The sequence below is a fragment of the Sorex araneus genome, chromosome 1, assembly GCF_027595985.1.
Source record: "Sorex araneus isolate mSorAra2 chromosome 1, mSorAra2.pri, whole genome shotgun sequence".
Classification (NCBI taxonomy): Eukaryota; Metazoa; Chordata; class Mammalia; order Eulipotyphla; family Soricidae; genus Sorex; species Sorex araneus.
The window spans coordinates 287,134,248-287,157,469 of NC_073302.1; the positions used below are offsets into that span (position 1 = coordinate 287,134,248).

At 42.4% G+C, this 23,222-nt stretch overlaps 1 protein-coding gene across 2 annotated transcripts in view; it reads left to right on the top strand.

Moving 5' to 3' along the window:
- GPC6 (glypican 6) overlaps nucleotides 1–23,222 on the top strand; it is a 1,181,929-nt gene that overhangs the window by 1,036,969 nt on the left and 121,738 nt on the right. For both annotated transcript variants that reach the window (XM_055119359.1, XM_055119366.1), the window contains exon 5: nucleotides 21,559–21,689. In XM_055119359.1, the coding sequence (XP_054975334.1) occupies nucleotides 21,559–21,689 (131 nt within the window). The remainder of the gene's footprint in view (nucleotides 1–21,558; nucleotides 21,690–23,222) is intronic.

Consider the following 23,222-nt stretch of genomic DNA (forward strand, 5'->3'; position numbering starts at 1 on the left):
CTTTCATTGGTGGAAAACGAGCCTTAGTGGAGGGATGGGTACTCGATCACTGTATGACTGAAATGCAAACACGAAAGTTTGTAAGCCTGTAACTGTACCTCACGGTGATTCACTAATAAAAAAATAAAATTTAAAAAATATATAAGCTATTAATGGAAGAGTTATTTATTTATTTATTTATTTGTAATGAAATCACAATGAAATACAGTTACAGGGTTATTAATGATTGGGTTTCAGTAATGCAATGTTACAACACCCATCCCTTCACCAGTGTACACTTCCCACCACCAGTGTCCCCAATCTCCCTCCTTCCACCCCTCACCCCCACTCTGCTTCCATGGCAGGCACTTCTCTCTCTCTCTCTCTCTCTCTCTCTCTCTCTATATATATATATATATATATATATATACATATATGTATATATATATATATATGTTTCTCTGTCTCTCTTTCCTTTTGGGCATTATGGTGTGCAATACAGATACTGAAAGGTTATAATGTTTGTCCCTTTACCTACTTTCAGCACGTAATTCTTGTCCAGTGATCATTTTCACATTATGGTCCCTTCTCTAATCTAACTGCCCTCCCCACCTTCACCTCAACTTGTGGCAAGCTTCCAACAAATGGCCAGTCCTCCTGGCCCTTGTTTCTACTATTCTTGGGTATTGTAGCACTGTAGCACAGTGTAGAACAATGTCCTGTTGTTCATTGATTTGCTCGAGCGAGCACCAGTAACTTCTCCATTGTGAGACTTGTTACTGTTTTTAGCTTATCGAATACACCACAGGTAGCTTGCCAGGCTCTGCCATGAAGGCAGGATACTCTTGGTAGCTTGCCGAGCTCTCCAAGAGGGATGGAGGAATAGAACCCATTCAGCCTCATGCAAGGCAAACACCCTACCCATTTTGCTATCACTCCAGGAAATCGTCACTTTTCTACTCTTGGGTATTAGTCTCATACTATGTTTTTTATACCCCCGAAATGAATGCAATCATTCTATGTCTATCTTTCTCCTTCTGATTCATTTCACTCAGCATGACATTCTCTATGTCCATCTATTTATAAGCAGTTTTTATTACTTCATTTTTCCTAACAGCTGCATAGTATTCCATTGTGCAGATGTGTCGTAGTTTCTTTATCTAGTCATGTTATTGGACACTCAGGTTGTTTCCAGATTCTGGCTATTGTGAATACTTCTGCTAATGTAAATACAAGTGAAGATGGTATTTCTGCTGTGTGTTTTTGGGCCACGAGGGTATATTCCCAGAAGCAATATTGCTGGGTTATATGGAAGATCAGTTTCAAGTTTTTTGTTTGTTTGTTTGTTTGTTTGTTTTTTAAATTTTTAAAATTTTTATTATATCACCATGTGGAAAGTTACAAAGTTTTCAGGTTTATGTCTCAGTTATACAATATTCAAACACCATCCCTTCACCAGTGCCCCTATTCCACCACCAAAATCCCCAGTATACCCCCCCGCCACAGCCCCCCCCAACTGTGTAACTGATGAATTTCACTTCATTTTCTCTCTACCTTGATTATATTCCATATTGCAAAACAAAACTCACTATTGTTGTTGGAGTTTCCCCCCAAGGAAGACAGCCCTACTAAGGAAGCATTTGATAATTGGTTTGTCATTGAAAGATTGCATGTATTCAGTTTTTAGAAAAGGTCTCACGGCTCGGATGTGTTCCAGTCCCGCAACCCGGAGCCGTGTTAGTTGCTTCTCAGTGTCGCCAGGGCTCCATCCGGAGAAGGTGTGCCAGCTGTACCTCCTCCGTCTGGATCCCTGGTGTTGTTGGCCCGGATTCGGGTCCGGAGCATTTCTCCGGCTGCGTTGCTCACCAGACTGCCTGGCCTCTTCTCTGTTGAAGGTGGGAAGATGGTGCCGAGGGTGGGTCGAGGGCGGGACTCAGTTTCAAGTTTTTGGAGGAAGAGATTTATTATATTTTGTAACAGAGCTATCTTTTCTTGTCTTCATTTACTCCTCCATATTAAGATATTTCTCCAAGCTTAAGTTAGAATCTTTTGCGTTTTTCAATGGAAATGTCTTTTCATTATGCTTAGTTCTTAAATGAAGAGGGAACTGTCAGTGCAACATCTGGTAAGATCTTAAAAAGTTGACTAAATATGAATGGTTGTAGGAGGTTGCACTGAAGCTATGAAATGTCACATGCACAATAAAAAAAGAGGTTTTTGTAGACTACCTAGGGATTTTAAAACATGTGTTATTGAAGCAAAAATAAAAGAAATACACATCACATCTGGAGCCTGACTCCATTTCTCTGCATAATAGAATTAGTGCCTGGAAGTACCACAAAATATTCCCCACGGTTATTTCTGTCTTGGTAGATTAAAAATTATTGTTATTCTACTTTTTGACTGTTTTACACTTTCCAAAGAAAATATACATACATAGAAAACATTCCAGGATCAAAAGAAATCTAGTTTTAAAAAGTAGTTTTACAAGGACCGGTATAAAAAGACACCGCACAGCCCACAGAATGGGAGAGAATATTTACCCACCACTCCCGTGATAAAGGGTTAGTATCCAAGATACATAAATCACTAGTAGAACTCTACAAGGAAAAAACAAACAACCCCATTAAAAAATGGGGGTAGCAGGGGTGGAGGGGGGATTGGAAAAATGAACACAATTTCCTCAAACTTCTATGAAAAAAAAATTGATCTGGATCACTTATCACTAGGGAAATGCAAATCGAAACAATATGAAACCCTATCATTCAAGTATTATGAACCATTGTACCCAGTGTCAATAATTTAAAAGTAAAAAATAGTTTCAGGGCTAGACAGATAGTACAGGTATTAAGGCACTTGCCTTGCCTGCAGTCAACCCCAGTTTGATCCCCAGCACTCATAGGTCCCCTGAGCACCTTCAGGAGTGGCCCCTGAGCACCACCAGGTATGACCCCCGAACAAATTAAAAGTGGCTTTAGCTTTCTTTTTTTTTAAAAAAAAAAAGAAATAAAATGAAGTTACTTCTAATTTTGTGGTTAAGGTCAAATATTTGTTCACTCAGAACAGAATACACAGCTGGACTCTTGTCATCAATGAGGTTCCAGTTGTGCGGTTCCAGTTGAGCCTTCTAAAAGAGTCTGAACTGAACTCTGAGAAAGTGCAGAGTGGACTCTCTGAGGATTGCTCCCTGGAGTCCCAAGGAACGTGTGGAAGGTGGCCTCGGGGAGGAGCAGGGCCTGAGAAACTATCTCGATGCCTGGAGCAATGACCCCACCTCAGCCTTGTGGACCTCACACATGCCCTCTCAGGCCCACCTTCCTGGGGACTGACCCCTTGGCATGAAGGGCAAGTTCAACTGGTTCGTTGGTGACAATTCTGATGCTGCACGTATTCCCATGCTGTGAGACCTTGGGCAAAAGTTCATAGTTTTTACCATCATTATTGCACCAAAGGAGGCCTCCGGAATTCCTCTTGCTTAAGCAATATTCACTTTGCCCTGACAGAGGCTCTGCTGATTCTTAGCAACCTGCTGGGCAGTTCAGTGTGAGGACCCCAGGATGCAGTGCGGCTCAGGCCCTGAATTGCTCGGGAGAACTCAGAGTCACACCCGGCAGAGCTCCGGGTCTCCAGGGCTGCATCCTGCGAGAGAGAGGGAACCGTGTGGTGCCAGACATCCAATTGGGTCAACTACAGACAAGACATGCACTTTAACCCCTGGAAAATCTCTCTAACCCAGTGCCCTCAAATTATCAGAGCAGTACCAGCTCATTGGAAGTGTGACAGAAATGCTGTAAAAGTGCTGCCTCTCTCTCTCTCTCTTTCTCTCTCTCTCTCTCCCTCCCTCCCTCCCTCTCTTTCTCTCTCTCTTCTCTCTCTCTCTCTCTCTCTCTCTCTCTCTCTCTCTCGGCCCCTCTCCAGCTGTGCCCCCTTCTTTCTCTCTGACTACTCCCACATCCCTTCATCTGCTCCTGGTCTTTTCCTCTTTTCCTTCTCCTTCTTCCTCTGACTCTGTCTGTTTGTTCTCCCCTCTCCCTCCTTCTTAGCAAGTGAGCTTTATCTCCCACCTGGACCATGTTTTGAAGATGATTTTTAATGAGATGTAAAAACAAAGGCCATACCGAGAAGTTACTGGTCATTTCACAGGGTGAATCAGAAATGAGAACAGAGGATGAGACTGTCTTCTAAAATGAGAATGAATTTTCTTTATTTTAAACAACTCAGCATTTTTTTTCTTTTGATCTAGTGACCCATGGACCCGGATATACTGCCTTCCCCATCCACACACCCTATTTTTTTCCATTTTCCTTTCAGTTCATAAGGCATCAAGCGGCAAAATAATAAAAAATAAATTTATTTCTTAATACTGCCAGTACACACACAAGTCAGAGACAAGAGTCCCTACTGCTGCTTGATTGCTCACTAATCATTCTGTTTGGCCCAACGGAGGATTATGACAACACACCTGACTTTTCATTTATTTATTTTTTACTGCTTCTGGGAGAGGTTTGTGATTCATTTCATGTAGGTTGCAAGGCCTTGTACTTCAGGAACAAATGGTCTCTAAGGTGATTTGCTTTATTAACTTTCAGAGCAAAGGAGGGAGAAATGAGAGAATTGCTTCAACTGCAGTATCTGGCAAGAAGTTTAGTCTTCTTTAAGTTTATCGACACCTGAAATGTTTTAACTGGTCCTTTTTCTTAAGGACAGATTGGCTTCTTGTTCGGTGGAGACAGAGTGATGGAATGGAAAGAGGGTGGACTGGACACTGCACAGAGCCCTGTAATTCATGCCCCCCCCAATCACTTGGCTCCTGGTGTCTCTGGATTTTGGTGCCTGGCTCTGTAAAATAAAGGGGCCATGCTAGACACTGTCCTTTCACTCAGGGTTTATGGCAGTCGAGCTGATGATAATATCAAATCTTCGAAAGAAACATCCTTGGGAATTAAATGAATGGTTCTCTCTATAAAGATGTGTCGGTCATGGGTCAGGGAGATAGCCCAAAAGGTTGGTGGACATGTCTTGCATGCGGAACACAGCAGTTTTATCCTCAAGCACTGGCAAGCATACAGGAATACTGGGAACTGCCTGGTATTGCCCAGAAAGCAAACAAAAGGTTTATGTTCTTAACATCATTACTTACAGTAGCCAAGACAGGGGAGCAAATTATCCTTCAGAAAATGTGGTATAGATGTGTTAGAATACTATTCAGTCATTAAAAAGAAAGGAAATCATGTGACCACATGACTGAACCTTGAGGACATTGTACAATATGTCAAGTGAAGTAAGTTTCGTGGGAAAAGACACATAGACTTTTATATCACTAATATGTAGGATCTAAAACATACTGAATAAAGATGATGGAGAGAGAATAAACTGGTGGTTGCCAGGGGTAATAGGAGGGGCTGGATGAACTAAGTGAAGATAGTCACAAAGTATAAATGATGAGTGGTAAAACAACTAAGTTTAAGAAAGTAATATTCTATTGCCCAGTGACTATAGTTAGCAATACTCTGCTATGTATTTGAAGTTTTATAAATTTTTATTTATTTTTTAATCGAATCAGTGCAATACACAGTTACAAAGTTATTTGTGATTGGGTTTCTGTCATATAATGTTCCAAAACCATCCATCCCTTCATCAGTATACATTTACCACCACCAATGTCCTCAGTTTCCTTCTTGTTCCCATACCCCCACCTCTATGAAAGGCACTTTTCTTCTCTCTCTCCCTCTCTCTCTCTCTCTCTCTCTCATTCACTCTCCCTGCTCCTCCTCCTCCTCCTCCTCTTGCTCCTCCTCCTTCTCCTCCTCCCTCCTTCCCTCCTTCCTTTTGGGCATTATGGTTTGCAATATAAACACTGAAAGGTTGTCATGCATATCCCTTTACCAACTTTCAACACTCAGTTCTTGTCCATAGTGATCATTTACAACTATTATTGTCATATTGGTCCCTTCTCCATCCTAATTGCCCCTTGCCTCTCCACACACACACACACACACACACACACACACACACACTTGTGTAAGTTTCTAACCATTAATCAGTTCTTCTAGTCCCAGTTCTCAATTATATTTAAATTTTATCAGGGACAGTTCAGAGGGAAAACCAAGTAAAAGATGTTGGGAGGACCCATGCGTGCCAAAAGTAGACTATAGACCAAACATGATGGCCACTCAATACCTCTGTTGCAAACCACAACATCCAAAAGGAGAGAGCAAAAGAGAATGCCCTGCCACAGAGGCAGGGAAGGGTGGAGGGGATGGGGTGGGGGTGGAGGGAGGGATGCTGGAACCATTGGTGGTGGAAAATGGGCACTGCTGGAGGGATGGGTACTTGATCATCATATGACTGAAATGCCAGCATGAAAGTTTGTTAGCCTGTAACTGTACCTCACGATGATCACTAATAATAAATAAATAAATAAAAATAAAGTATTACTCCTTTTGTAAATTGGTAAGTAACAATATATTGAATAGGCCCGTTACTACCCTGAGTAAGTTAGATGCTTAATAGAATAGATGGAATATTAAAGATCAAAAGATCTTGGTAGATCTATTTATATCAACATATCTGCTTTCTTTTGTGGATCAGGCATTGCTAAAGTATAAAATCAACTAGTTGGTCCAAGTAAAGCAACTAGTTAGTTATCAAAACTCTTTAGGAGGAACTTGGGACCTACAGATCAAGACATGATTCTTCTTTCAGGATGATGTTTAAGAACTCTATAAGAACTCTATCGCTCTTCAGTTCTGCAGTTCATCACCAAGGCCAACGCAGATAGGGTGATGTGTATTACTGGAATATCCCCAGTGACAAATGACATCAAGCATTGTTCATATGGAGAATCAGCAATAAAGATTTTAACAAAGGGTATGGTCAGTAATGTGGACTTGGATGCTCATCAAATTCCTTATTGACAAGGGCTTTCTGGTTTGCAATGTAACTAAGAAAGCACAGCAAAGCTATCCTGATGATACGATGCTTGCATGAATGTATTATATGTTATGAACTGCCATGCATCATCCAACTGAAGAGAAACCAATGTCTGAAGTGATCACTGTAGATTCTCATTTCTGGGCTGTGCTCGGCCCACTCACCAGTGATTTCCCCACCATTTGCATGTTCTCTCACAGTGAGGAAGCAAATAAGCCTCTATATTTGCACGGGGTTCAGAATTAAATTAGTTTGTGTATTTGTTCTCTCCTCTTCCTAGATTTTGTTTCAAAGTAAACAGTTATTTTCATTAAATTTTCTTTTATTTGGCCTCACTTATTCGGTTACTGTAATTATTTTGGGTGGCTGTCCCTGTTTCAGTTTTGAATCAAATATCCTTGCACTGTTTAAAATTGCATTTAATTGGTTCACTCCCAGGTCCTATTATTTACTCTGCTTTCTGGGACCTTGAGTTCTTTTCACTGGATGGGAATCCTTTTGTGGTTTTCTCTTTTCTTAAAGGTAAATTTTTATGGACTTAAGATCAAACAAGGTCAGCAAAAGAGGGAAAGTGGCTCATGCAATTGATGTTTAGTGGAGGTGGACAAACTGCAAAAAAAAAGACGCAAAAATGACTTTCTTTGCAGGGATGGCTTTGAAAGTTCACAGCAAACTTGAAATCATGAAGAAAGCAATCTTGAGAGTCACCTTCTTTGGTAAAACCAGAAATATCAACTTCTCCCTCCCCCCATTTTTGTATTAACCTAAAAATAACCTCTGACAGAAAGAAAACCAGCCATACATTTCAATTTCACACTAAAAGATCTAAAAAGTTATTTCTACCATATTAAAAAAAAAGTACAACAACACTCTGAATTCCCACCGAAACTCTTATACTACCTTATAACACATCAAAAGTCACCGAGGGACTATTTATCCTGTAGGCAAGTTCTTAATAAAGTTTGGTAGGCATTCCACGTGCACACAAGTTTGTGCACTTGGAAGGAGAAAGGAAAGGGAAAAATCGGAGAGTGGAGAGGGGCAGCAAGTTTGTTTTCATTAATACAGGAAAAGCACAGTGGGTAGGGTGTTTGCCTTGCACACGGACAACCCGGGTTCAATCCCCGTCATCCCATATGTTCCCCCAAGCACCATGAGGAGTAATTTCTGAATGCAGAGTCAGGAGTAACTCCTGAGCATCGCTGGGTGTGACAAAAGAAGAAAAATAAAATTAAAATTCAGGAATTTTTAAAAAAATTGTTTTAATAGGGGCTGGAGTGATAGCACAGTGGGTAGGGTGTTTGCCTTGCACGCAGCTGACCCAGCACTGCCAGGAGTAGTTCCTGAGTGCAGAGCCAGGAGTTACCCCTGTGCATCACCAGGTGTGACTCAAAAAGAAAAAAAAATGTTTTAATAATTTGTGTAAGAAATATTTATCTAGAGAATCTTAGTTCTTCTAGAGGTTGGGTAGTTCCTGGTCTCTTGAAGCAATAGTGGGGAAAAGGGAACAGCCAATGAAATGCTATGAAGAGTAATGGAATCTAGGAGTGGCTGAGAGTCTGTGGGGTGGCTGAAGGCTTTTCTGAGAAACGGCAGTTGCTAAGAGACTAGAAGAAAACAATAGAGTGCTGGGTGGCCATTTGGGAAAGAGTATTCCAAGATCAAACCATGAGTTTTGATTGACTCACATTTTGCTAAAATTTGATAAAAATCACATTTTGATATCACACAGGAAAAACTGTGGAGTGGAGGTAGGAGTCTCTTGCTTGTATGCAGGAAACCTGAACTGGGACAGCGGAAAATCTGTAAAAATAGGATGTAAGGCTAAGAAAAAGTAAACTGATCATTGGCACTCTTGACTGTAGAGAAAGCATAATTACACAGCAGAAAGTGCATTAATAAAATCAAAAGATGAATAGTAACTCGGGCAAGGATGGTCCTTCTTGTCAGCAAAGAATTATTATCATAATTAAAATTTTCTTCCTGACTGTGGACAGTTAAGTTCATGCCTTGCAGGGTGAGACCTGGATTCCCTGAGGGGCACCACAAAAAACAAACAAACAAAAACAATTGCTTCCTTACTTCCCCATGAGGGCTGGAGCGATAGCACAGAGGTTGGGCATTTGCCTTTCACGCGGCCGACCCGTGTTTGATTCCTCTACCCGTCTCAGAGAGCCCGGCAAGCTACCGAGAGTATCAAGCCCGCGTGGCAGAGCCTGGCAAGCTACCCGTGTGTATTGGATATGCCAAAAACAGTAACAATAAGTCTCTCAATGAGAGACGTTACTGGTGCCCGCTCAAACAAATTGATGAGCAACGGGATGACAGTGACAGTGACAGTGACTTCCCGATGAAGAGCAGAATAAAGACTCCAAACAAAGAATAGGAAAGGCAGTAAAAATGACTTTTCAATATAGTAGTGTCTGCCTTAACTGATGTTAAGAACATTCTAGATAAACCATATTCACTTGCCATTTCTCCCCTTATCCAATCAGCAAAGATCTGAGTGTTCAGAGAGGGTCTGAGTTAGAGAGCCACACTACTCTGCCTGGTTCTGGAGGATATAAAGATAGACTTCACAGAGACAGTTTGGGCACTCGCCATCCAAATGTTTAAATCCCATTTCTCTCACCCAGCAGTTCCACATCTAAGATTTCATCTAACAGATGTATGTGTGCGTGTTGGAAATGAATCACGACCAGGAGAGTCACTGAGGTTTGATTCTTCATAGGAGGAAATCACTGGGCAGGTGAAGTCATCAGAAATGAATCAGAAGCAAGGGATGGAGGCAGGTGGAGAATCTCTTTTTAAACATGAACCCTTGCAAATACTTCTTAAGCTGGTAAAACAAGAACAGCGTGTGATGGCCCTGGATTTCAGGATGATAGTGTGGGGCTAGGCCTTGGCTGTCAATGTCTCTGTCACTTGTGAGCTCTGATGGAGCTCCAAGGGGACATTGCTTGTTTTATGTCACTCCCTGAGTGACATGAAAGGCTGGGGAGGTGGACCGCAGGCACGCTTACTTAGCTTAGGCTGAAGACATTCAGACTTTGTCCTGAATGCCAAGGCAACCTATAGAGCAAGACAGTGACAAAATGAGATTTGCCAAAGACCCCTCCGCTGGCAATGCCAAAGAAAGTTGAGAGCAGCAAAGCCAGAGGTGGAAAGAGTGATTAGAAAGTTGGAAAGGTTGACGGGGGGGGGGGGGGGGGGCGGGGGAGCTATTCTCATGGACTTGCAGGTTTCTGAATCAGAACTGTTTAAAGTTAAAATGTCTTAGCTCAGACCAGAGAGAGAGAGAGAGAGAGAGAGAGAGAGAGAGAGAGAGCAAAGGCTTGAGCATGTGCTTTGCATGCTGGAGACACAGGTTTTATCCCAGTATCACATAACCTGAGCATCACTAAGAACAATAGCCAAGCATAAAGCCAGATGTGGCCCCCAACCAGCTCTGTTACACTGTAGCACTGTCATCCTGTTCTTCATCGATTTGCTTGAGCTGGCACCAGTAACATCTCTATTGTGAGATTTGTTGTTACTGTTCTTGGCATATTGAATATGCCACGGGTAGTTTGCCAGGCTCTGCTGTGCAGGCAGGATACTCTCGGTAGCTTGCCAGGTTCTCTGAGAGGGGCGAAAGAATCGAACCTGGGTTGTTCATGTGTAAGGCAAACGCCCTACCTGCTGTGCTATTGCTCCAGTCCAAATTTTTTTTAATTCCTTTCCCCTTCTATCTGTTAGAGTTCTTTCAATGACCAGGGGTAGCACAAACATATCTGGTTGTGGTGCTTTTTATATCTCCTTAATAGCTGTGCTCACTGGGGGTTGAACCTCCTTAATAGTGGTGCTTCACATCCCTGACTGAAGTGCATCTGGAAATCACTTGTGATATCAGAGATTATAGTCAGCTGCTAGACACAAGCAAGAAAGTCTTAGGATATTCAGTGGCACCAGGATTTGAACTTTCAGCCTCACCTTTACTGTGCAGGCACTCTAAGCTACCGAGTTATAGGCCAGGACACTTGGGTGAATTCATGAGGTTATTTCTACTTCATTATTCCTGAGGAAAGTCTTAATAACCTCTCAATTGTAAAGGAAGCACTTTCTTCTGCCTCCTCTAAAACATTTTGAAAATCATTCTCTTCTTAATGGTAGTGAGCAGCATACAGCCAGGTCTTTTCTTATTTTACATCTCCTTTTTTCCAAGAAGAAAATTAAAACTGCATGACTGATCATATTTAACATTTCTGTCCTAGAGGAGCTGAACATTAGGGTCTTCTGCCACAAGAGAGTTTCAATCCAGTGTCCATTAGAGGCAGATTAAGTCTACTTCCCTGTGCCAGAGTTTTTACTCTTTAAAGTCAAAGTACTGAGTCAAAATTCAGAATCTCTTCTTGCTTTCAAAACCATTCATGATCTCCTTTGTGCTTGCATCAAAGAATAAACATGCATATTGTAATACAAGACTATGTGGTATACAGTTTATGTATACTCTGGATTTAGGGCACGTTCTTTTTGCATGCTCCTTTTACGGCCACATTTTCCTTTTAAGGCTACGCTTAATATTTTCTTTGACCATTGTGATGTTCATAACTGAAGGCTATATCTGAAATGTTAAATTAGTCTAATGTTGTTTGGCTGTAATTCTGAATGTTTGAGACCTGTCAAGTACTGGAAAAATCTGAATACTATTATGATGCTGTAATTAGGCTACAAAGAAATTTCCCCTAATACACCAGTTTGAATTCATCATTTTATGAACCAAAGACTGTGTAATGGAGATTCCGGCAAGGCTCAGCAGGCTGGTTTTCCCGCCACCCTGGTGTGGACTGGGGTTATCAGAAGTGATCATTTGGCAGATGGGCTGATCTGGAAGATCTTGATTCACCTCACTCAGGTATCTTGGCTTATTTCTGAGTTGCTACCAAAATAATATTTGAGTAACTTATACAAAAAAAGAATTTTTCACTATTCTGGAAGCTGCAACCCCACTGTAAGTTTCCAAGAGACTAATGGCTAGAGAGAAATCTCTTACTGATTCATAATCTTGTTACTATGACATCATGTAGTGAAAGAAACAAGGAAGCCCATCACCCCCCCCCCCAACATCACCTGCTCATGACCCAAACTCCCCATATCCAAATCGAATCAGCTGGGGATTAAGTCTCATCAGATGAATTTGGAGCAGGGGAAGACACAAACATTCCATCTGTAGCAGTAGAGGTGACCAGTCATCTGAGCCCTCCTGGGACTGTCACCTAGAGGGCTTATGTGTGACATGATCAGCAAGGTGACTTCACAGTGGAGTCTTGCTCGAGACAGAAAGCAGGAGTGGTGACACAAAGCAGTTCTCTTCAGTGCTACTGTCAGTGTCTGCTCCTGACACGGACAATCAAAGACCCTGCCGAGACTCCAGGGGTCTGGACAGAAACGTCACCTCTCCAGGGGAAGCAAACCAAAGGCGAGATTAGTCATCACTATCTACCTCTAGTTCATCTAAGAGAAGCAGTCACCAAACTATTGATTTGACATAAAAAAAAAAAACCACACAGCTATGTCCCCTAAGGTTATCTATATGCTTTTTCTCTCCTGACATCAATTGTTCTCAATACTCCCACCAATATCTCTTGCCAGTGTACCATGCTCTCTAGAGGAAGTGACAAAGAATTTTTTGCCTTGAAGGCAGTACTTTAGTATAGGGTGCCCCCTTCCTTTCTGCTAGTGAAACACCATCAAGCCTGAGCCCTGAGCACAGAGATAGGAGTATTCTCTGTATGCCACTCTCAGCCAAAGGCACTCAGCTCAGCTGCGAGCTATAAATTATATGTCAGGAGCTTTGTGCTCACAACTTAACTATGTCAAGGGATTCCTTGTACCACCAACAAATTAGGTATACATGGCCCAAATCTCCATGTCATGGAGCTGAACTAAGGGAAGCATATATTCTTTCCCAGCCACTGAATGGATGGGTTTGTCTGGACTTGCAGGCACCAGACCTTATCCAGGCAGAAACAAGTCACTGTGCTTCTAATTGGAAAATTTTACTTAAGCGCACAGAATGATTTGTCCACAAGTGCAGCCTTAGCTGCAGCTTTACTCCCTAGCTTGTGCTCCTGCCTTTCTGCCACATTCAGAGACCTGAGATCTCTGTGTGTGCCTTTCACGCTGGGACTCCAGCTATTTCTAATCCACCTGACTCTTATTTCTCCTAGAGAAGCAGGTAATACATCTACTGCCGGAACAAAGCAATCATCCTTTGTTTAGAGAGAACAAAAGCTTGGACAAAGCGGGAGTGTGCAGAAAGCTATCAGCAGGTCATTAGCTGATATCCTAAGGCTACCCCAGGTTTAATTGGCCGTAGGGAACAGATCCAACAGCAGAGTTGAAAATCATGTTGCAAATATTTCAAAATATAAACAGCATGGAGATAATTAAGATAGCACAGGATGGCAGCCTCTGGAATAACTTATGGCCCTGTTGTGAGTTAATTGGTTTTACAGAAACTTATCCCAAGTGCAATGGTGTGGTGAGAATATTGTGTGTTTTGTTCACTTTGTGGGGAGAGATAGAGGCCTGGCTACCCCAGGTGCCACGGAAGAGCCTGAGTGGTGATGGTCTGGCCCACCATGGGGAAGACGACCCCTCAAGCAAAGACTGTGCTTGGCTCTTCCAGGACCACACAGACCTTCTCTCTATACCAGCGACGGATAAATAAGAGTTACTACCCACACCAAATTCCAATGCAGGTCAGTTGGCCCCTCTGCTCTGCCCTGTTCTCACCTCTAGTGTATGTCGACTGACAAGGTTGGAGGCTAGAAACTTGGTCCTTTCTAAGGCAGTTTCCTGGGAAACTGCGTTTTCCTTCATGGCCCTGGAGTGTCCTCTCACTGTCACACTGTCAGAGTGTCCTGTCACTTAGAATAAAAAGGGGATGAAGGAGTGAGGGGGTGATTATAAGGGTGCAGATGTTTTCGTTTGAATGCTTTTAACGAAAAGCCTTTTGTGGACATGGTATACCAGTTACTTAGGTAGGCTAATCTGAACTTGTAGCAGCTAAGTTATTTTCACAACTAACGAGGAAGTGATGGAAGTCTAAATCCACTGTTTATTTGCTCTACTAGCCATCCTATCATGTTTGTCTAAAGCCTGTGTGGTCATAGTCAGTGCATGCAAACTATTTTATCATGTGCTTTGTGCACCGTTTTATCAGAGCTTTCCCAGGAGCTAGGAGAACCTGATGTAGTTGTCTAAGAAGTGCAATGTTTCTTGATATTGCAGTTCATTAGGGGTATTGAATGGTTCATCAACAAGAATTTTGATTAATCAGAACTGTAACTAATCAATACAGTAATTACTTCTTTTTAAAATTGTAATTAAAAGCCCACCACATGAGAAGTATGTTTGAATGTGCCACACAATGTATTAACTACTCTCCTACTGATGACTGTAAGGTTTCAAGCAATCTGTACTGGTTTTTACACGTTCAAGGTCAATCTTTTATCTATAGGTATGTGTGTATATACACATATTTTTATGTATGTAACATACATGTAATTTTTATTTAGGCACCATTTACAAAGATGTTCATAATAATGGAGTCTTGGACACACAACGTTCCAACACAATCTTACAACTGGTGTTGACTTGTCTCCACTAATGTTCTCAGGTCCCTTCTTACCACCCTCAGTCTGTCTCCTTAACTGGAATGATTTTAATTTTGATTATTGTGTCGTGGGTCCTATGTTTACAGTAGTGTTGGTTCTGTGATTTTGATACATACATATATATACTACACACCTTTACAACACCAGTGCGCCCAAGGCCCCTCACGCTTGCTCTGTTACCTCTGTCTGCCTCTTCATTCTCGCCTTTGTATTTCTCCTCCTCCATAATATTTTCATTTCTATAATCTTGGGTCAAGGGTTTGTCCACATTTAATACCTTCTATTCTGTTGTCGGGTTATTCTACATACCACAGAAAAGAGAGAACAACAGTGTATGTCTTTCTTCTGACTTACCTAGCAAGATAACCTCCAGTTCTATTCAAGTGGCAGTACAGACTTGGGGCTCTGTGGAGTCCCCAGATGATAATGCTGTGGGATCTCTGGCCCCTGCAGCCAATGTGAGCACCACATCCAGAGAGCGTCTTCCAAAGAGTACGCTTATTTGGCCACCACTGGGACCCTGGGAGCTCTGCAATCAGAATCTGTATGCACGTTACAACTAAATCTATGAACACTGAAACTGCTGGTGAGAAGTTGTAGCATAGCATGACTGTGACTCCCCCGCCCCAATCATCACAGTAACATGACAACAAAGAAGAGATGGGACATTGACAAAAAGTCAGAGAAACAACACTAGTGAAGAAAGGAACTCATGAGTACAACATTTTAAAGTTAATCCTAGATTCACCTGTCCAATTAGACAAGTGTATTGAGATAAGAAGGGATATTCCCAGCTCCGTGCTCAGAGGCTGCTCCTGGAGGTGTTCAAGGGACCATCCATCTGGGGCAGAAGTGTTATAACCAGGCCTCCCACATTCAAAGCGTGAGCTCTGCCCATCATGTTTCTATTTGGTCCTGCGGTGTATTCAGGGTGCCCAGGTTCAATTCCCAGCATTGATGGTATCCTGAGCACTGCCAGAAGAACCAGCCCCCCACCCCCACCCCAGCCCCGGCACTGCCAGGCATCAAGAGTAGTGCTTAAGGACCACCTGGTGTGACTCAGTAGTACACTTTTTTTCCAGTATAAGTAAAGGGGCTGGATCAATAGCCCAGTGGGTAGGGCGTTAGCCTTGCCCACAGCTGACCTGGGCCGACCCAGGTTCGATTCCTCTGCCCCTCTCAGAGAGCCAGGCAAGCTACCGAGAGTATCCTGCCCGCATGGAAGAGCCTGGCAAGCTCCCCGTGGTGTATTGGATATGCCAAAAACAGTAACAACAAGTCTCACAATGGAGACATTACTGGTGCCCGCTCGAGCAAATCGATGAGAAATAAAGGAAAAAGCAATTTGAGTATGAATCACTTTGGTTATGTGTCTTATCTTACGGGATCATCAATAAAATGTCCCATTTCCCAGGTCCTGTAGGTAAGTGAGCACATTTATCGGGATGTGAGTCAGAAAAAGATGAATCTGCAGGCATGGGAAAGACACACTGTGCTGAGAAAGGAGAGAGAAAGGACTGGCATCGCCCAAGAGAAGTGACCTAATTTTGTGATTTTTATATAATTGGGATCAAACTACTGAAAAGAAAATAAGAAAATAAAGTAAATAAGCCAGTGCTTTAATTTAAGCAAGCAAGAAAGCTTTGAGGTAAATTTAAGATCGCAAAATCTGAAAGGAGTTGCTTTGCTACATTCTTATGATCCACTCCAAAAACTTGGGGGTTTCAGTTTGGGGGCATTTGGGGGATTTTTTGTTTGATTTTTGCACAGAACAAAATTGCTTTTGTACTTCTGGGAGAACCAATATTATTGCTATCTCAAGTCAACCCATTTATGCTGGTGAAATACATTGTGTTAGAGTGAGACTTCTTTGCACAGTGACGTATGCTAAAACTGACACAAAACACGCAATTAGCTCTCCTACTTATCAGTTTGTTTAATTGTGTTTGTTAGAGCACTCCAAAAGGCATGGTTTTTCAACCATGCCAGGATTTTTTCTTTTAAAGCAAAATACATCTACCTAAAGAAATCATACATTCATCCTAATGAATCTTCATTCAAAACCCAACAGGGTTTTGGAAACTCTAAAAAGTAAAAAGGATTATATATCGTCAATATAAAGCAGATAAAAAGACAAAAGAAACAGACCAGCTTTCAGGTAGTGGTTAGCCACATTTTCAAACCTTAAAGAAAAAGTATCTTTAGTAACAAAATATCACAACCACACAACCTGCAATCTCATATCCACATCACCATGTAATTAGATCTTTAAAACCAGTGAAATCACTATGTCTTTTGTAAGTTCCTGTGGCAAGCTCTACTGATTGGTCTACCTCACCTAAGAGAAGAATCCCGAAGTTTATCTTGAGGGTTTGGGTTTTGTTATCCACTCTAAGTTCACACAAGTCATGTCACTTGAATCTCTAAAATTAATGGGGCCAGAGGGGTAATATGCTTGCATTGCATGCCTCGACCCAGTTTCAATCCCCAGCACCACATGTTCCCCTGAGCACCACCAAGAGTGATCTCTGAGCACAGAGCCAGGAGTAAACTCTGAGCACAATTGGGTGTAGCCCAAGAAGCTAACAAACATAAAAGGATTTATATGATCCAGAAAGATAGTGCTGGGGTTAAGGCACTAGCATCCCGTGCAATCAACCTTGGTTTGCATCTCCTGCACCACAGATGATACCCTAAACACTGCCACGACTCACTCCTGAGCACAGATCTAGGTCTAGAACCTGAGCACCATCCCAGAAGCTATGATACAGGACCCAGTTGGGATGGAGGCATGGGAGTAAAGGGTCTTGGCCCCCTCTTCCAGGCTCCCAGTGCTGCTGGGAAGCATTGATTCCCGGAATTTCTACAGAAGACTGAACTGTAAGTCAGTTCTGAGATGTGAGAAGCATCAACTGCAGGAGCTGCAACTCTTCACAAAGCCTGGTGCTCTTCACAAACATGGTACTGTGGCAAGGTCAGTCTTTTTTTTCCTAATTAGACTTATTTTTTATTTTAATTTTTTAATTTTATTAAAGCACCGGGATTTACAAAGTTGTTCATAGTTAAATTCTATTTATTTATTTATTTATTTATTGCTTTTTGTTTGGGGTCACACCACGCAATGGTCAGGGGTTACTCCTGGCTCTGCACTCAGGAATTACTCTTGGCAGTGCTCAGGGGACCATATGGAATATATGGGATGCTGGGGATTGAACCTGGGTTGGCTGCATGCAAGATCTGTCTTTTTTAAAAAATATGTACATATTTTTTATTGAATCATAGTGAGATACAGCTACAAAGCTTTCATCTTTGAGTTTTGGCCATACAGTGATCAAACACCCATCCCTTCACCAGTGAACATTTTCCACCACCAAGATCCCCAGTATCCCCATGCTACCCTTCCCCATCCCAACCCTTCCCCTGCCTGTGTGGCAGACAATTTCTATAATACTCTCTCTCTCCTTTGTACTACATTCAGTATTTCGACACCAGTTCCATCATTATTATTTGGAATTTTCCTACCACCACTCAAACCTGCTGAAAAGGCAATGCTAGACAATTTATTTTTGTTCCTTGTTACAAATAGCGTAAGATGTCCTAGAATTCTAAAATTTTAGATAATTAGGGTCGAGAGAGATCTCTGCAGTGAGCTGCTCAGTTCTGAGATTCTTTTGTGTGTCTCTGGGTTATGATCGTTAAGGAGCTTAGATGGTACCCAGAAGCAGTTCATGGACATCATGTCACGGTCCCATTGGAGTGGGGGGATGAAAGGGTCTGGCCCATCCCGCATCGTATGAGGCCTGGCGTTTGCTGCTACTGGTCCTGCATACCTGGGCTTCTCATTGGGTTCTGGAAGACGGCGGCTGCTGGGATTCCTGGGAGGCAGATGGAGGGACAGTTTAGAGTAGCCCAGAGAAAGTGACCGGGTGCAAAGTCCGGAAGCATCTCTGCAGCAAGCTTCTCGGTTTTGAGATTCGTCCGTGTGTCTCAAGGTCTGCCTTAAGAGGTTCTCATCAGCGTGATTCATAATAACTGAAACCTCTGAAAAGTTTCAGATGATTAACTTTGGTGGGACATCATGGTTGGAAATGTAATAAAAATAAAACTTGGTTTCCTCACTACTGTTATAAAACAGCTACCATAAACAGCATTTTACATTAATAATATATTCCATTTAGAAGACAGATTATTTGATCTATATACAGTATATTTCTAGTTGCAAGCTTAAAATATTCATGTTCAGAGGGGAAAACAGTATATAAGGCATATACTAAGCTGGATAGTATTGTTCTGGGAAGTGGGATTGTAGGTGTGGTGTTTTTTTCTGTACTTTGAAATGTTTTATTATACACATGCATTATTTTTGGGGAAAAAAGGGAAAGTAAACACTTATGTCTACTCCTAAGGGTCTTTTGTGCAATTGAAAATTGTAAAATATGTTGGATCTCTGTTGAAAGTCTAGCCTATGCTGTCTAATCCATTGCCACCACACAAAGAGATATTGGTATTTAATGTGGTATTTAAATTCATTGAAGGAAAGTCAATTTATTAACAATGTAATTCGAAGGTCATACTAGCCATGTTCCTACTTTTCACTCACTGCATTTTCACCTTTATCCTAAGACAAGTGTTATGTAATCCTGGGAGAGAGAGGGACTCTGGCCTCTGGACTCTGACCAAAAAGTAGAACTGTTCTCTGTGGTATAAAAGAGGGTATACATGGGAGCTGGAGATGTAATGCAGAGGTTAAGGAGCTTGCCTTGCATGAGTCCTAACCTGCATGAATCCCTGATTAAATCCCACTGCATATGGTTCCCCAAAACACCACCCAAGGTGACCCCTGAGCACAGAGCCAGGAGCAAGCCCTGAGCACCACCAGGGGTGACCCAACTCTCCTGCCCGCATCAAACTTGGCTACACATCACACACAGAGCAAACAAACCAGTGACTAAACTCAATAAAGCGACATTTTAGACTGTAATGCTAATTAATGGTTCCCAGACAGGAAGGGAAAAAGATGAAAGGGGACAATTGTACTGTGACAGATCAAATTGGATTTTCGTAGTGACTCAATGTAGGAACTGCCTGTGTTGACTTCTAATAATGTACTCCTGAAACCCATATAATGTTATGATGCAGCATATCTTCATTAAAAAATGAGGAGAAAAAAATTGACAGCTACCATTTGTCATGTGCTCCTCATTCCCAGTTCCTTTTATGGATCTCACTGGCTAGTAAGCCGCAAGGATTCAAACCCAGGTTTACTGACCCCTAATGCACGGAGAAATGCACTAGATCACACTACTACTAGCTTCTTTAGAAAATTAAAATCTCCCAATTGATAATTCATTTCAATATTATTTCAGAGACTTTTTTCAGTTTGTGCCAGGAATCAAATCTAGCCTCCCACACGCGAACTGTGTGATCCAGCCCTCAAGTTTTGGTGGCTTTTTGTTTTGTTTTGGGGTCAGATTGTCAGTGCTCAGAGCTTACTCCTGGCGGGGGTCAGTGGACTATAAGTCCTGAATATCACTGCATCACTGTGATCCCATTGTTCATCGATTTACTCCAGCGGGCACCAGTAATGTCTCCATTCATCCCAGCCCTGACATTTTAGCAGCTTCTCCTTACTCGTCTTTCCCAACGAATGGAGGCTCTTTCAGGGTCAGGGGAATAAGACTGTTATTGTTACTGTATTTGGCATATTGAATATGCCAAAGGGAGCTTGCTAGGCTCTTCTGTGCAGACAAGATACTCTCGGTAGCTTGCCGGGCTCTCCAAGAGGCATATATGTGTGTGTGTATGTATATATGTAAATATTTCCCTTTCTGATGACTTGTCATGTGGGAGTAGCCCAGGAATGTGTTCACTCATGCGTGAAGCTCGGCCCGAGCATGTGGAAAGCGGCCTGGAGCATGGCGGCAGTGGGGTAGTGGAGGTCAGCTGCCGAGGCTGGGTCCCTTGGGGTGGGGTGGACTCTCACTCGCCCCCCTCTGGGGCACCCCTTCTCTGGAGTCCAGTAGCATAGTCATGGGGGCCTCATTTTATGCTCCCTCCTGGAGAAGCAGCCGTGAGTTCTAGAGGGTGGCCGATGAGGAGATTATCTGGCGCCGGCAGAAGGTGGCTTATGGGTGTGACCCCCGGTTTGCCGGTGATTGGGGGTAGCAGTCCTGAATATACAAAACCAAAAAAAAGAGAAGTTTCCCTATACCAAGGGAGTCATTGAGCCCAAGACAGCTAGATGATGTAGAGTGATAGCACAAAATATCACTGTCACTGTCATCCCATTGCTCATCGATTTTGCTTAAGCGGGCACCAGTAATGTCTCCATTGTGAGACTTGTTGTTACTGGTTTTGGCACATCACAGGGAGCTTGCCAGGCTCTGCCCTGCGGGTGAGATACTCTCGGTAGCTTGCCAGGCTCTCCAAGAGGGGCGGAGGAATCAAACCCGGGTCGGCTGCATCCAAGGTGAATGCCCTACCTGCTGCGCTATCACTCCAGCACAGCACAAAATAAAGGAAAAGTATTTTGGAGGATCTAGGAATGCTGCACACATACATATGGTGCATGAGTTAGGGCTTGACACATATGCAACCAAACCCCATATCAGTGTTTGTTCCATCATCTCAATTTTCCCCATGCTTTTGAGGACAAGGTTAGACTCCCTTTTGGAAATGCAGTAGATCCTTCACCCAATACTGTTGCTGCTTCTTAGCTTCTTGTGCTAGTCAGGTATGTTCAGCTCTTTTCATCTGAACCAGTTTTGCAGTTGGGTTCTGTGCCTATAAAATAATTTGAAATTATCAAAGAAAAATAAAAGACTCTTTCTTTATTTTTAAGATTTAGTCAGCAATTCCATTTTGGGTTGGATAAAAGCCGGTGATTGAATGGATATTTTTCCACCAGTTGTGCTAGAAATTAACCCAGGTTAAGGACTTGAAGTTTCTATTTCTACAAATATATCCTGCTCTTGTGTTTTAACAGATGCAATGCTCTTGGTGGCTGAGCGTCTAGAAGGACCATTCAACATCGAGTCAGTCATGGACCCTATAGATGTCAAGATCTCCGAAGCCATTATGAACATGCAAGAAAACAGCATGCAGGTGTCCGCAAAGGTATTTGCATTAGTCATCTCTCTACTAATGAGGAAAGTGAAGTCACGTGAAAATGAAGTAACTAGATATGGCAGCTGGGATTATAAAGTCTAATACGTTGTCAGTGAGTTTTTTCTGTCAAGCCACAAATTTGCTACTTCATTAAAAACGTCCAACAAAATGGCATTGAGAAAGGAAGCAATCTTTTGGTTCACAACTACTCAATCATGAAAAAATTATTGGCTGTTAAAAAGTTTCCCAGCGCCCCAAATCTATTGAGGCTAATCCCACACATTTGTAAGCAATTTGGGGAGGGGGATTCTTTTTAGTGTTCAAAGTTTCTGCACACCCTCACCCTGCTCGCTCTCTCTGGTTTCTTCTAATTATATATTCAGCTGTGCAAAACAGGCCAGCCTTCTGTATGTCCGATGGTAACTCACTGAACATTCTTGCTGGCTTCCTTGTTTGAGATCATAGCATAACCATCATTAATGAATCTTTAGGGGTGAATGTGCCTTTGTGTGAAGCCAAGCAGACATGAAAAGGGGGAAAAGTGGCAACTTTTTTATTAATCAGATGAGACAGAGCTTTTGGGGTCTGCAGCTGCAGAATACAAGTACCAGGTGAACCCTTTTGATTTGTACCCACCCGGTGAAAGATAAACATGACCCACCTTCAACAAAAATTGAGACATGTGCAGTGAGCCAGCCTATTCCTTCATCACCCCTTTTCACGCACCTCAAAGTCTACACCATGCCCTTTTCTTCCTCTCCCAGTCATGAAACAGTTACTGAATCTCTGTCCATCCTTGAAACCTGTTGACTTAATGTGCATTTTTATTGAAAGTCATTCACAGAAAAAATATGTCAGGCACAAAGGTGTTTGTTTACCTTTATTTTTTTGATCTTTGCAAAAGAAATTTCAAGCCAACCAAGAATGGGGGAGTGAGGAAAAATTACAGAGCAGAGAAGCAAAGCCATGGAACCCCATGTGGTCTCCATGACTGAGAGGAAGATGAAGCAGATTTGGTCTTTTCAGGGGATGGGGAATGGTGGGGAAAAAAGATGAGAAGGAATCGAACCTGTGTTCCTTGTCTCCTGGGGAGAGTTTCCCAGCCCTAGGTTTGAGTTCTCATGGAACTCTGACGTTTAAAGGAGGATGTTCCAAATTGACATCTCCTGGGCCAGACATGTTGTACAAAGATTAAGACACGGACAGCCTTGCATGCGCTGGACCCATTTCAATGGTCAGAACTGCATATGATCTCCTGAGTCCCAGCATGCATGATCCCTGGGCCCAGAACCAGGAGCAAGCCCTGAGCACTAGCAGATGTGCCCCCTTCCCACAGAAAACAAATTAAAAGTAATTATCATCTCCTGTTGAGGAAATAGTACATCTGGGGCACCTGTGAAAAGAAGTTTTCTTTCTTTTATGCAAAAATAGCAATCATCTATTCCTTGCAATCCATCGCCTAGAAACAGACTAACCTTGCTTTGAGAGGCAGAATGTTCCAGGTGCCTGGGTAACCAGGTGCTACGGTGATTGATATTCAAA